The sequence below is a fragment of the Coregonus lavaretus genome (genome assembly GCF_964263955.1).
Source record: "Coregonus lavaretus genome assembly, chromosome: 17".
Taxonomy (NCBI): Eukaryota; Metazoa; Chordata; class Actinopteri; order Salmoniformes; family Salmonidae; genus Coregonus; species Coregonus lavaretus.
The window spans coordinates 43269496-43282903 of NC_140004.1; the positions used below are offsets into that span (position 1 = coordinate 43269496).

General features: G+C 39.2%; 1 protein-coding gene across 1 annotated transcript in view; it reads left to right on the forward strand.

The window, feature by feature from the left end:
* The window catches only part of fxn (frataxin), a gene marked incomplete at its 3' end in the record, with an annotated part of 13902 nt that extends 10220 nt beyond the window's left edge, over nucleotides 1–3682 (forward strand). The window contains exon 5 of the mRNA XM_084180415.1: nucleotides 3659–3682. Coding sequence (XP_084036541.1) covers nucleotides 3659–3682 — 24 coding nt within the window. The remainder of the gene's footprint in view (nucleotides 1–3658) is intronic.
* Between the last annotated feature and the right edge of the window lie 9726 nt (nucleotides 3683–13408).

Here is a 13408-nt window from a genome sequence, read left to right on the forward strand (position 1 = left end):
GAGAGAGGGGGAGGAGAGGGAGGGGAGAGAAAGGGAGGAGGGGAAGAGGAAGATGTTGAAATGTTTGTTTGCCAAATCACACAGCCCAATAATACTGTTACCACAGAAACAGTGACATTTCAAAACCAAATCCCCATTGCCTAAACCACACCCCATTACCTAAACCACACCCAAATGACATAAACCACACCTCCATTACATAAACCACACCCCATTACCTAAACCAAACCCCCATTACCTAAACCAAACCCCCATTACCTAAACCACACCCCCATTACCTAAACCACACCCCCATTACCTAAACAAAATAAAGAGTGGGAGGGAAAATTAGAAACATCTGTTTATGACTAGAAACACTGTAATTCTGCCTGTGGGTTGAACGAGAGAAAATGAGAGATGAATACCAGCTTGTTGATAGCTGACATCGTGGCCAATTTAACAACACAGCTATTAGACTGACATGATGGGACTGTTATACAGTTGAAGTCGGAAGTTTACATACACTTAGGTTGGAATCATTAAAACTCGTTTTTCAACCACTCCACAAATTTCTTGTCGGTTAGGACATCTACTTTGTGCATGACACAAGTAATTTTTCCAACAATTGTTTACAGACAGATTATTTCACTTCTAATTCACTGTATCACAATTTCAGTGGGTCAGAAGTTTACATACACTAAGTTGACTGTGCCTTTAAACAGCTTGGAAAATTCCAGAAAATTATGTCATGGCTTTAGAAGCTTCTGATAGGCTAATTGACATAATTTGAGTCAATTGGAGGTGTACCTGTGGATGTATTTCAAGCCCTACCTTCAAACTCAGTGCCTCTTTGCTTGACATCATTGTAAAATCAAAAGAAATCAGCCAAGACCTCAGAAAACAAATTGTAGACCTTCACAAGTCTGGTTCATCCTTGGGAGCAATTACCAAACGCCTGAAGGTATTACGTTCATCTGTACAAACAATAGTTAGCAAGTATAAACACCATGGGACCACGCAGCCGTCATACCACTCAGGAAGGAGACGCGTTCTGTCTCCTAGAGATGAACGTACTTTGGTGCGAAAAGTGCAAATCAATCTCAGAACAACAGCAAAGGACCTTGTGAAGATGCTAGAGGAAACAGGTACAAAAGTATCTATATCCACAGTAAAACGAGTCCTATATCAACATAACCTGAAAGGCCGCTCAGCAAGGAAGAAGCCACTGCTCCAAAACCGCCATAAAAAAGCCAGACTACGGTTTGCAACTGCACATGGGGACAAAGATTGTACTTTTTTGAGAAATGTCCTCTGGTCTGATGAAACAAAAATAGAACTGTTTGGTCATAATGACCGTCGTTATGTTTGGAGGAAAAAGGGGGTCACTTGCCAGCCGAAGAACACCATCTCAACCGTGAAACGTTTGACCTACATGAAACGTTTGACCCAAGTTAAACAATTTAAAGGCAATGCTACCAAATACTAATGGAGTGTATGTAAACTTCTGACCCACTGGGAATGTGATGAAATAAATAAAAGCTTAAATAAATAATTATATTATTCTGACATTTCACATTCTTAAAATAAAGTGGTGATCCTAACTGACCTAAAACAGGGAATTTTCACTTGGATTAAATGTCAGGAATTGTGAAAACTGAGTTTAAATGTATTTGGCTAAGGTGTATGTAAACTTCCGACTTCAACTGTATATGCCATTTAGCAGACTAACTTTTTCAAACAGAAATTTGCATCCTGTAGCACTAACTCCAAAAAGTTTTGGGACACTGTAAAGTCCATGGAGAATAAGAGCACCTCCTCCCAGCTGCCCACTGCACTGAGGCTAGGAAACACTATCACCACCGATAAATCTACAATAATCGAGAATTTCAACAAGCATTTTGCTACGGCTGGCCATGCTTTCCACCTGGCTACCACTACCCCGGCCACCAGCTCTGCACCCTCCGCTGCAACTTGCCCATGCCCCCCCCCCGCTTCTCCTTCACACAAATTCAGACAGCTGATGTTCTGAATGAGCTGCAAAATCTGGACCCCTACAAATTATCTGGGCTAGACAATCTGGACCCTTTCTTTCTAAAACTAACCGCCGAAATTGTCGCAACCCCTTTTACTAGCCTGTTCAACCTCTCTTTCGTAACGTCTGAGATCCCCAGAGATTGGAAAGCTGCCGCGGTCATCCCCCTCTTCAAAGGGGGTGACACTCTAGATCCAAACTCTTACAGACCTATATCCATCCTGCCCTGCCTTTCGAAAGTTTTTGAAAGCCAAGTTAACAAACAGATCACCGACCATTTCGAATCCCACCGTACCTTCTCCGCTATGCAATCCGGTTTCCGAGCTGGTCATGGGTGCACCTCAGCCACGCTCAAGGTCCTAAACGATATTATAACCGCGATCGATAATAGACAGTACTGTGCAGCCGTCTTCATCGACCTGGCCAAGGCTTTCGACTCTGTCAACCACCGCATTCTTATTGGCAGACTAAATAACCTTGGTTTCTCAAATGACTGCCTCGCCTGGTTCACCAACTACTTCTCAGATAGAGTTCAATGTGTCAAATCGGAAGGCCTGTCGCTCTTGCTGCTGGTGACTCTCAGCCCCATATACTACCCACCACTGTGACCTGTACGCTCTTGTTGGCTGGTCCTCACTACATATTCGTCGCCAAATCCACTGGCTCCAGGCCAACTATAAATCACTGCTAGGCAAATCCCCGCCTTATCTTAGCTCATTGGTCACCATAGCAACACCCACCCGTAGTATGCGCTCCAGCAGGTATATCTCACTGGTCATCCCCAAAGCCAACACCTCCTTTGGCCGCCATTCCTTCCAGTTCTCTGCTGCCAATGACTGGAATGAATTGCAAAAATCTCTGAAGCTGGAGACTCTTATCTCCCTCACTAACTTTAAGCATCAGTTGTCAGAGCACCTTACCGATCACTGCACCTGTACACAGCCCATCTGAAATTAGCCCACCCAACTACCTCATCCCCATATTGTTATTTATTTTGCTCATTTGCACCCCAGTATCTCTATTTGCACATCATCTCTTGCATATCTATCATTCCAGTGTTAATACTAATTGTAATTATTTTGCACTATAGCCTATTTATTGCCTTACCTCCATAACTTGCTACATTTGCACACACTGTATATATATATTTTCTGTTGTATTTTTGACTTTATGTTTTGTTTTACCCCATATGTAACTCTGTGTTGTTGTTGTTTTTATCGCACTGCTTTGCTTTATCTTGGCCAGGTCGCAGTTGTAAATGAGAACTTGTTCTCAACTGGCTTACCTGGTTAAATAAAGGTGAAATAAAAAAATAAAAAAATGTGTGCATACATTTTACGTATGGGTGGTCCCGGGAACCGAACCCACTACCCTGGCGTTACAAGCGTCATGCTCTAGCAACTGTGTGAATGACTGGACGTGATTCAGAACCTCCAAGGCTATGTCAATCAATATTAAGATGGGCCCTTTCCAAAGCTTACCCAAATAGTGGGTCTCGGAATAGATCAGTTGACTATTTTTAACATGCCTCAAGCAACAAAACAAGTCAAAGCACTTCTCAAACACTTTATTCTAACCACTATACAAAAGCAGAACAATAAAAGAACAGTCTTTGAGACTCTCTGACTCTGTGGGTCTCATAATCAGGAAGAGGAAGGGGGTGTCATGTGACAGTTGACCCATGACCTCAGCTGAGAAAGAGTAGGTGGGAGTGGTGGGATCAGTTTCGGTTGCCTGGCGGTTGCTGGCATTAGGGAGGGGGTAGCAGTGAGGTGTATAGCTGAGGGAGTTGGGGTGTTGGGTCTGTCCTGGGGCCGTATTACAGCAGGATATCGCCAGGATATCTCCCCAACGCCCCACCCAGCCCCCCAACAACCGTCCCCCCATGTCACAGTGAGGCAGAGGGGTATTTATAGTGGAACTGAGACTGGGACGCATGGTGACCTGTCTCTCTGTCTGTCTCTGACTGTCCTTTTGTGTTTCCCTGTCTGTCTGTCTCTGTGTCTCTATAGTGGAACGCATGGTGACCTGTCTGTCTGTCTGTCTGTCTATGACTGTGTCTTTCCCTCCGTCCATCTGTCCGTCTTTATGTCTCTCTGTCTGTCTCTCTGTGTCTGTCCCTGTCTCTCTGGACAGCGGCCATAGAAATCACTCAGGTAAGAGGTGTGGCTCAATAGCCTCTTTGTGACAGGGAGGATACAGTCAATCATTGTCCTAACTCAGTCAGTGTCACCTCTATCTCTCTCTCTCTCTCAGACTAATCGTCTGTGGAATTCCACATGCACAAACAGAGACAGACACCAAAATAAACACACAAACTAACAGTTGAATAAACACACACTCTCACACACAAAATGAGCATTCTCAAATGTGGCGCCCTTTAACACAGTGTCCCCTCACACCATTGTTCCACACAGGCCCTGCCAAACAGGACAATGGACCAAGCATCAGTTTATCATCAACTCTAACCCTTGTTTAGTAAATAACACCTCTCTCTCTCTCTCTCTCTCTCTCTCTCTCTCTCTCTCTCTCTCTCTCTCTCTCTCTCTCTCTCTCTCTCTCTCTCTCTCTCTCTCTCTCTCTCTCTCTCTCTCTCTCTCTCTCTCTCTCTCTCTCTCTCTCTCTCTCTCTCTCTCTCTCTCTCTCTCTCTCTCTCTCTCTCTCTCTCTATCAATCATCTGAGGTTGACACAAAACCACCACCATGGGATTAAATCTGGCTCTACCACTTCCTCTTCCCTGTATCACATGCACGCACGCACACACACACACACACACGTCACAAGTAGAACAGATTAAGACTAAGACCCTCTTTACACTTATAAGACCCTCCTTCTCTGTTATCTGTTGTTTTCAATATATTGTGACGATTCCTCGATTGGTAACATGCTAGTATACACTGACAACATTCTGTTGTAGGAATCAGATTGGACATTATAACAAATACAGTATAGAAGTAAAGGAGAAAAGCACTTTAAAAATACAAGTCAGAATCATGTTCATGTGAAGGCTCAAATATCTGGAAAAATACAAGTCAGAATCATGTTCATGTGAAGGCTCAAATATCTGGAAAAATACAAGTCAGAATCATGTTCATGTGAAGGCTCAAATATCTGGAAAAATACAAGTCAGAATCATGTTCATGTGAAGGCTCAAATATCTGGAAAAATACAAGTCAGAATCATGTTCATGTGAAGGCTCAAATATCTGGAAAAATACAAGTCAGAATCATGTTCATGTGAAGGCTCAAATATCTGGATAAATACAAGTCAGAATCATGTTCATGTGAAGGCTCAAATATCTGGAAAAATACAAGTCAGAATCATGTTCATGTGAAGGTTCAAATATCTGGAAAAATACAAGTCAGAATCATGTTCATGTGAAGGCTCAAATATCTGGAAAAATACAAGTCAGAATCATGTTCATGTGAAGGCTCAAATATCTGGAAAAATACAAGTCAGAATCATGTTCATGTGAAGGCTCAAATATCTGGAAAAATACAAGTCAGAATCATGTTCATGTGAAGGCTCAAATATCTGGAAAAATACAAGTCAGAATCATGTTCATGTGAAAGCTCAAATATCTGGAAAAATACAAGTCAGAATCATGTTCATGTGAAGGCTCAAATATATGGATAAATACAAGTCAGAATCATGTTCATGTGAAGGCTCAAATATCTGTAAAAATACAAGTCAGAATCATGTTCATGTGAAGGCTCAAATATCTGGAAAAATACAAGTCAGAATCATGTTCATGTGAAGGCTCAAATATCTGGATAAATACAAGTCAGAATCATGTTCATGTGAAGGCTCAAATATCTGGAAAAATACAAGTCAGAATCATGTTCATGTGAAGGCTCAAATATCTGGAAAAATACAAGTCAGAATCATGTTCATGTGAAGGCTCAAATATCTGGAAAAATACAAGTCAGAATCATGTTCATGTGAAGGCTCAAATATCTGGAAAAATACAAGTCAGAATCATGTTCATGTGAAGGCTCAAATATCTGGATAAATACAAGTCAGAATCATGTTCATGTGAAGGCTCAAATATCTGGAAAAATACAAGTCAGAATCATGTTCATGTGAAGGCTCAAATATCTGGAAAAATACAAGTCAGAATCATGTTCATGTGAAGGCTCAAATATCTGGAAAAATACAAGTCAGAATCATGTTCATGTGAAGGCTCAAATATCTGGAAAAATACAAGTCAGAATCATGTTCATGTGAAGGCTCAAATATCTGGAAAAATACAAGTCAGAATCATGTTCATGTGAAGGCTCAAATATCTGGATAAATACAAGTCAGAATCATGTTCATGTGAAGGCTCAAATATCTGGAAAAATACAAGTCAGAATCATGTTCATGTGAAGGCTCAAATATCTGGAAAAATACAAGTCAGAATCATGTTCATGTGAAGGCTCAAATATCTGGATAAATACAAGTCAGAATCATGTTCATGTGAAGGCTCAAATATCTGGAAAAATACTAGTCAGAATCATGTTCATGTGAAGGCTCAAATATATGGAAAGATACAAGTCAGAATCATGTTCATGTGAAGGCTCAAATATCTGGAAAAATACAAGTCAGAATCATGTTCATGTGAAGGCTCAAATATCTGGAAAAATACAAGTCAGAATCATGTTCATGTGAAGGCTCAAATATCTGGATAAATACAAGTCAGAATCATGTTCATGTGAAGGCTCAAATATCTGGAAAAATACAAGTCAGAATCATGTTAATGTGAAGGCTCAAATATCTGGAAAAATACAAGTCAGAATCATGTTCATGTGAAGGCTCAAATATCTGGAAAAATACAAGTCAGAATCATGTTCATGTGAAGGCTCAAATATCTGGAAAAATACAAGTCAGAATCATGTTCATGTGAAGGCTCAAATATCTGGAAAAATACAAGTCAGAATCATGTTCATGTGAAGGCTCAAATATATGGAAAAATACAAGTCAGAATCATGTTCATGTGAAGTCTCAATATCTGGAAAAATACAAGTCAGAATCATGTTCATGTGAAGGCTCAAATATATGGAAAAATACAAGTCAGAATCATGTTCATGTGAACGCTCAAATATCTGGAAAAATACAAGTCAGAATCATGTTCATGTGAACGCTCAAATATCTGGAAAAATACAAGTCAGAATCATGTTCATGTGAAGGCTCAAATATCTGGAAAAATACAAGTCAGAATCATGTTCATGTGAAGGTTCAAATATCTGGAAAAATACAAGTCAGAATCATGTTCATGTGAAGGCTCAAATATCTGGAAAAATACAAGTCAGAATCATGTTCATGTGAAGGCTCAAATATCTGGAAAAATACAAGTCAGAATCATGTTCATGTGAAGGCTCAAATATCTGGAAAAATACAAGTCAGAATCATGTTCATGTGAAGGCTCAAATATCTGGAAAAATACAAGTCAGAATCATGTTCATGTGAAAGCTCAAATATCTGGAAAAATACAAGTCAGAATCATGTTCATGTGAAGGCTCAAATATATGGATAAATACAAGTCAGAATCATGTTCATGTGAAGGCTCAAATATCTGTAAAAATACAAGTCAGAATCATGTTCATGTGAAGGCTCAAATATCTGGAAAAATACAAGTCAGAATCATGTTCATGTGAAGGCTCAAATATCTGGATAAATACAAGTCAGAATCATGTTCATGTGAAGGCTCAAATATCTGGAAAAATACAAGTCAGAATCATGTTCATGTGAAGGCTCAAATATCTGGAAAAATACAAGTCAGAATCATGTTCATGTGAAGGCTCAAATATCTGGAAAAATACAAGTCAGAATCATGTTCATGTGAAGGCTCAAATATCTGGAAAAATACAAGTCAGAATCATGTTCATGTGAAGGCTCAAATATCTGGATAAATACAAGTCAGAATCATGTTCATGTGAAGGCTCAAATATCTGGAAAAATACAAGTCAGAATCATGTTCATGTGAAGGCTCAAATATCTGGAAAAATACAAGTCAGAATCATGTTCATGTGAAGGCTCAAATATCTGGAAAAATACAAGTCAGAATCATGTTCATGTGAAGGCTCAAATATCTGGAAAAATACAAGTCAGAATCATGTTCATGTGAAGGCTCAAATATCTGGAAAAATACAAGTCAGAATCATGTTCATGTGAAGGCTCAAATATCTGGATAAATACAAGTCAGAATCATGTTCATGTGAAGGCTCAAATATCTGGAAAAATACAAGTCAGAATCATGTTCATGTGAAGGCTCAAATATCTGGAAAAATACAAGTCAGAATCATGTTCATGTGAAGGCTCAAATATCTGGATAAATACAAGTCAGAATCATGTTCATGTGAAGGCTCAAATATCTGGAAAAATACTAGTCAGAATCATGTTCATGTGAAGGCTCAAATATATGGAAAGATACAAGTCAGAATCATGTTCATGTGAAGGCTCAAATATCTGGAAAAATACAAGTCAGAATCATGTTCATGTGAAGGCTCAAATATCTGGAAAAATACAAGTCAGAATCATGTTCATGTGAAGGCTCAAATATCTGGATAAATACAAGTCAGAATCATGTTCATGTGAAGGCTCAAATATCTGGAAAAATACAAGTCAGAATCATGTTCATGTGAAGGCTCAAATATATGGAAAAATACAAGTCAGAATCATGTTCATGTGAAGGCTCAAATATCTGGAAAAATACAAGTCAGAATCATGTTCATGTGAAGGCTCAAATATCTAGAAAAATACAAGTCAGAATCATGTTCATGTGAAGGCTCAAATATCTGGAAAAATACAAGTCAGAATCATGTTCATGTGAAGGCTCAAATATATGGAAAAATACAAGTCAGAATCATGTTCATGTGAAGTCTCAATATCTGGAAAAATACAAGTCAGAATCATGTTCATGTGAAGGCTCAAATATATGGAAAAATACAAGTCAGAATCATGTTCATGTGAACGCTCAAATATCTGGAAAAATACAAGTCAGAATCATGTTCATGTGAACGCTCAAATATCTGGAAAAATACAAGTCAGAATCATGTTCATGTGAAGGCTCAAATATCTGGAAAAATACAAGTCAGAATCATGTTCATGTGAACGCTCAAATATCTGGAAAAATACAAGTCAGAATCATGTTCATGTGAAGGCTCAAATATATGGAAAAATACAAGTCAGAATCATGTTCATGTGAACGCTCAAATATCTGGAAAAATACAAGTCAGAATCATGTTCATGTGAAGGCTCAAATATCTGGAAAAATACAAGTCAGAATCATGTTCATGTGAAGGCTCAAATATCCAGTAAACACAGTGCTGAATGAATCTCCATGTGGTCAGAGATACAGTGCCATCAAGCGACGTTTTGGCCAGGAGGGCAGAGAGCTTGATCCATGACCTCCAGAGCACAGACCAAGATCATCTAACCTTTAGGTCAGCTAGAGTAGTGGTTCCCAAACCACCAACTGAATTTTGCTCTGCCCGGACTAACTTTAAAGTACCACCTCATGTGCATTTTACCAGTAGGACTATGGTCTCATGAGTCTTCTCAAGTACCCCCTGTGGATAATAATAATAATTATAATAATAATACATGGGACTTAAAGTGCCTTTAAAAAGTATTCATACCTCTTGTCTTATTCTACATTTTGTTGTGGATTAAATATATATATTTTCTCACCAATCTACACGCAATACCCCATAATGACAAAGTAAAAACATGTTTTAGACATGTTTGCAAACTTATTGAAAATGAAATACAGAAAGATCTCCTTTACATAAGTATTCACACCCCTGAGTCAATACTTTGTAGAATCACCTTTCTGGGTAAGTCTCTAAGAGCTTTCCACACCTGGATTGTGCAACATTTGCCCATTATTCTTTTCAACATTCTTCAAGCTCTGTCAAATTAGTTGGTGATCATTGCTAGACAACCATTTTCAGGTCTTGCCATAGATTTTGAAGTAGACTTAAGTCAAAACTGTAACTCGGCCACTCAGGAACATTCAATGTCTTCCAGCGGTGAAAAAAGTACCCAATTGAGTAAAAGTAAAGACAGCTTAATAGAAAATAACTCAAGTAAAAGTGAAAGTCACACAGTAAAATACTACTTGAGTAAAAGTCTAAAAGTATTTGGATTTAAATATACTTAAGTAACAAAAGTAAATGTAATCGCTAAAATATACTTAAGTATCAAAAGTAAAAGTAAAAGTATAAATCATTTCAAATTCCTTATATTAAGCAACCCAGACGACACGATTTGCTTGTTTTGTAAATGTACAGATAGCCAGGGGCACACTTCAACAGTCAGACATGATTTACAAACTAAGCATTTGTGTTTAGTGAGTCCGCCAGATCAGAGGCAGTAGGGATGACCAGGGATGTTCTCTTGATAAGTGTGTGAATTAGACCATTTTCCTGTCCTGCTAAGCATTCAAAATGTAACAAGTACTTTTGGGTGTCAGGGAAAATGTAAGGAGTAAAAAGTACATTATTTTCTTTAGGAATGTAGTGGAGTAAAAGTAAAAGTAGTCAAAAATATAAATAGTAAAGTACAGATACCCCAAAACACTACTTATGTAGTACTTTAAAGTATTTTTACTTAAGTACTTTACACCACTGCTATCTTCTTGGTAAGCATAGATTTGGCCTTGTGTTTTAGGTTATTGTCCTGCTGAAAGGTGAATTCATCTTCCATTGTCTGGTGGAAAGCAGACTGAATCAGATTTTCAGCTTGGATTTTGCCTGTGCTTAGCTCCATTCAATTTATTTTGTATCCTGAGAAACTCCCAAGTCCTTAATGATTACAAGCATACCCATAACATGATGCAGCCACCACTATGCTTGAAAATATGGAGAGTGGTACTCGGTAATGTGTTGTATTGGATTTGCCTCAAACATAACACTTTTTATTCAGGACAAAAAGTTTATTGCTTTGACACATTTTTTGCAGTATTACTTTAGTGCTTTGTTGCAAACAGGATGAATTTTGTACAGGTTTCCTTCTTTTCACTCTGTCAATTAGGTTTGTATTGTGGAGTAACTACAATGTTGTTGATCCATCCTCAGTTTTCTCCTATCACAGCCATTAAACTCTGTAACTGTTTTAAAGTCACCATTGGCCTCATGGTGAAATCCCTGAGCGGTTTCCTTCCTCTCTGGCAACTGAGTTAGGAAGGACGCCTGTATATTTGTAGTGACTTGGTGTATTGATACACCATCCAAAATGTAATGAATAACTTCACCATGCTCAAAGGGATATTTAATGTCTGCTTTTTAAATGTTTTACCCATCTACCAATAGGTGCCCTTCTTTGCGAGGCATTGGAAAACGTCCCTGGTCTTTGTGGTTGAATCTGTGTTTGAAAATCACTTCTCAACTGAGGCTGTCATTCAAAAATCATGTTAAGCTCTATTATGAGTGAGTCCATGCAACTTATTATGTGACTTGTTAAGCAAATGTTTACTCCTGAACTTATTTAGGCTTGCCAGAACAAAGAGGTTGAATCCTTATTGACTCAATACATTTCAGCTTTTCATTTTTTATTAATTGGCAAACATTTCGAATAAAATAAATTTTGACATTATGGGGTATTGTGTGTAGGCCAGTGACAAAAAAAATCTATATTCAATCCATTATAAATTTAGGCTGTAACACAACAAAATGTGGAAAAAGTAAAGGGGTGTGAATACTTTCTGAAGGCACTGTTGCGCTTTTCAAGGACCCAATCACTTTACAATTATAGAAAAAAAAAAAACACACAAAAACAGGAGTCAAAACAAAATAAGAGACTAAACAAAACATGAATAAAGAGAGGGGTGGGCTTAAAGAAGGGAAAGAGTGTGATGTATCAGTGTATGGGGAGGGTTGGGATATGCAACGCTGCTGGGTTGAGAGTGTGATGTATCAGTGATGGGGAGGGGAGGGAACCACTGAGATAGAGACTAGGGTTTGTTCATGGGTCTAGTGATTTGAGAAAACCTGGGTAAAAACAGAGTTTCTTGGCTTTAATACAGAGAAATCAAACACACCAGACTACATGGTGTTAAGGATTCGGGAGGACAGGGAATTTGACGACAAGTTGGGGTTTTTGAAACACAAAATCATCTAGTCTTTGTGAAGCAGGTGCAAAGGATAGTTTTTTACTGGGCTTTGAGCTTTGATCCAAGAAAACAATGGGAACCGCAACAAGATATTGAATACTAATATTCTTTATTTACTGTGTAGTCTACTGGTAAACAATTTTAAACATGATTAACCTGCCAGTGAAATGGGGCTCCTGAGTAGTTAAACTAAGAAAACGGACAGTGTGGCTTCAAGATCAAATACCGAGCTCCAAATGTATTGGGACATTTTTGGTTGTTGTTTTAGCTCTGTACTCCAGCACTTTGGACTTGAAATTATACAGACTGTCAGCTTTTATTTGAGGGTATTTTCATCCATATCATAGTCATTGTTTCATTTTAAATCCAAAGTGTTGGAGTACAGAGCCCCCCCAAAAAAAGAACATGATGCTCAACATTTCTGTTGCTGATTTGGTCCTTTCTAGTGTGACCATTTAGTCACATTTTACATTTTAGTCATTTAGCAGACGCTCTTATCCAGAGCGACTTACAGTTAGTGCATACATTTTTTTAGATACCCCATGGGAATCGAACCCACAACCCTGGCGTTGTAAACGCCATGCTCTACCAACTGAGCTACATCCCTGCCGGCCATTCCCTCCCCTACCCTGGACGACGCTGGGCCAATTGTGCGCCGCCCCATGGGTCTCCCGGTCGCGGCCGGCTACGACAGAGGCTGGATTCGAACCAGGATCTCTAGTGGCACAGCTAGCACTGCGATGCAGTGCCTTAGACCACTGCGCCACTCGGGAGACATAAGTCACAAGGGGTCCAGAGTCTGACATAACCCCTCTAGCATGGTCCTCTAGAGTTACGCAGGGGCGGCAGGTGGCCTAGCGGTTAAGAGCGTTGGGCCAGTAACCGGAAAGTCTCTGGTTTTAATCCCAAGCTAACTAGGTGAACAATCTGTCTGTGCCCTTGAGCAAGCCACTTAACCCTAGTTGCTCTGAATAAGAGTGTCTGCTAAATGACATGGCTGACCTAACACTATAATTGCTGTGCTTAGTGAGGATTTGTCCTGGCTGTTTTTCATGACACCACAGAATAGACCAAACCAAACCTCCATGGCTACATGGATGGCATTCTCAGGACGTGACGACCAGTACAGCATAATCAGAAAACACCGCGAAAAAATGGTTCTATTCATTTAATTAGAGGAACATTATGGTCTATTGACAGGGATTTTGCTGGGATATCCCTGGTCATATATAGCCTTCCTGCAGGCTTGTAGAAACATTCTCACTGTTCAGTTCATAAAGTCCTCTGTAGCTCAGTTGGTAGA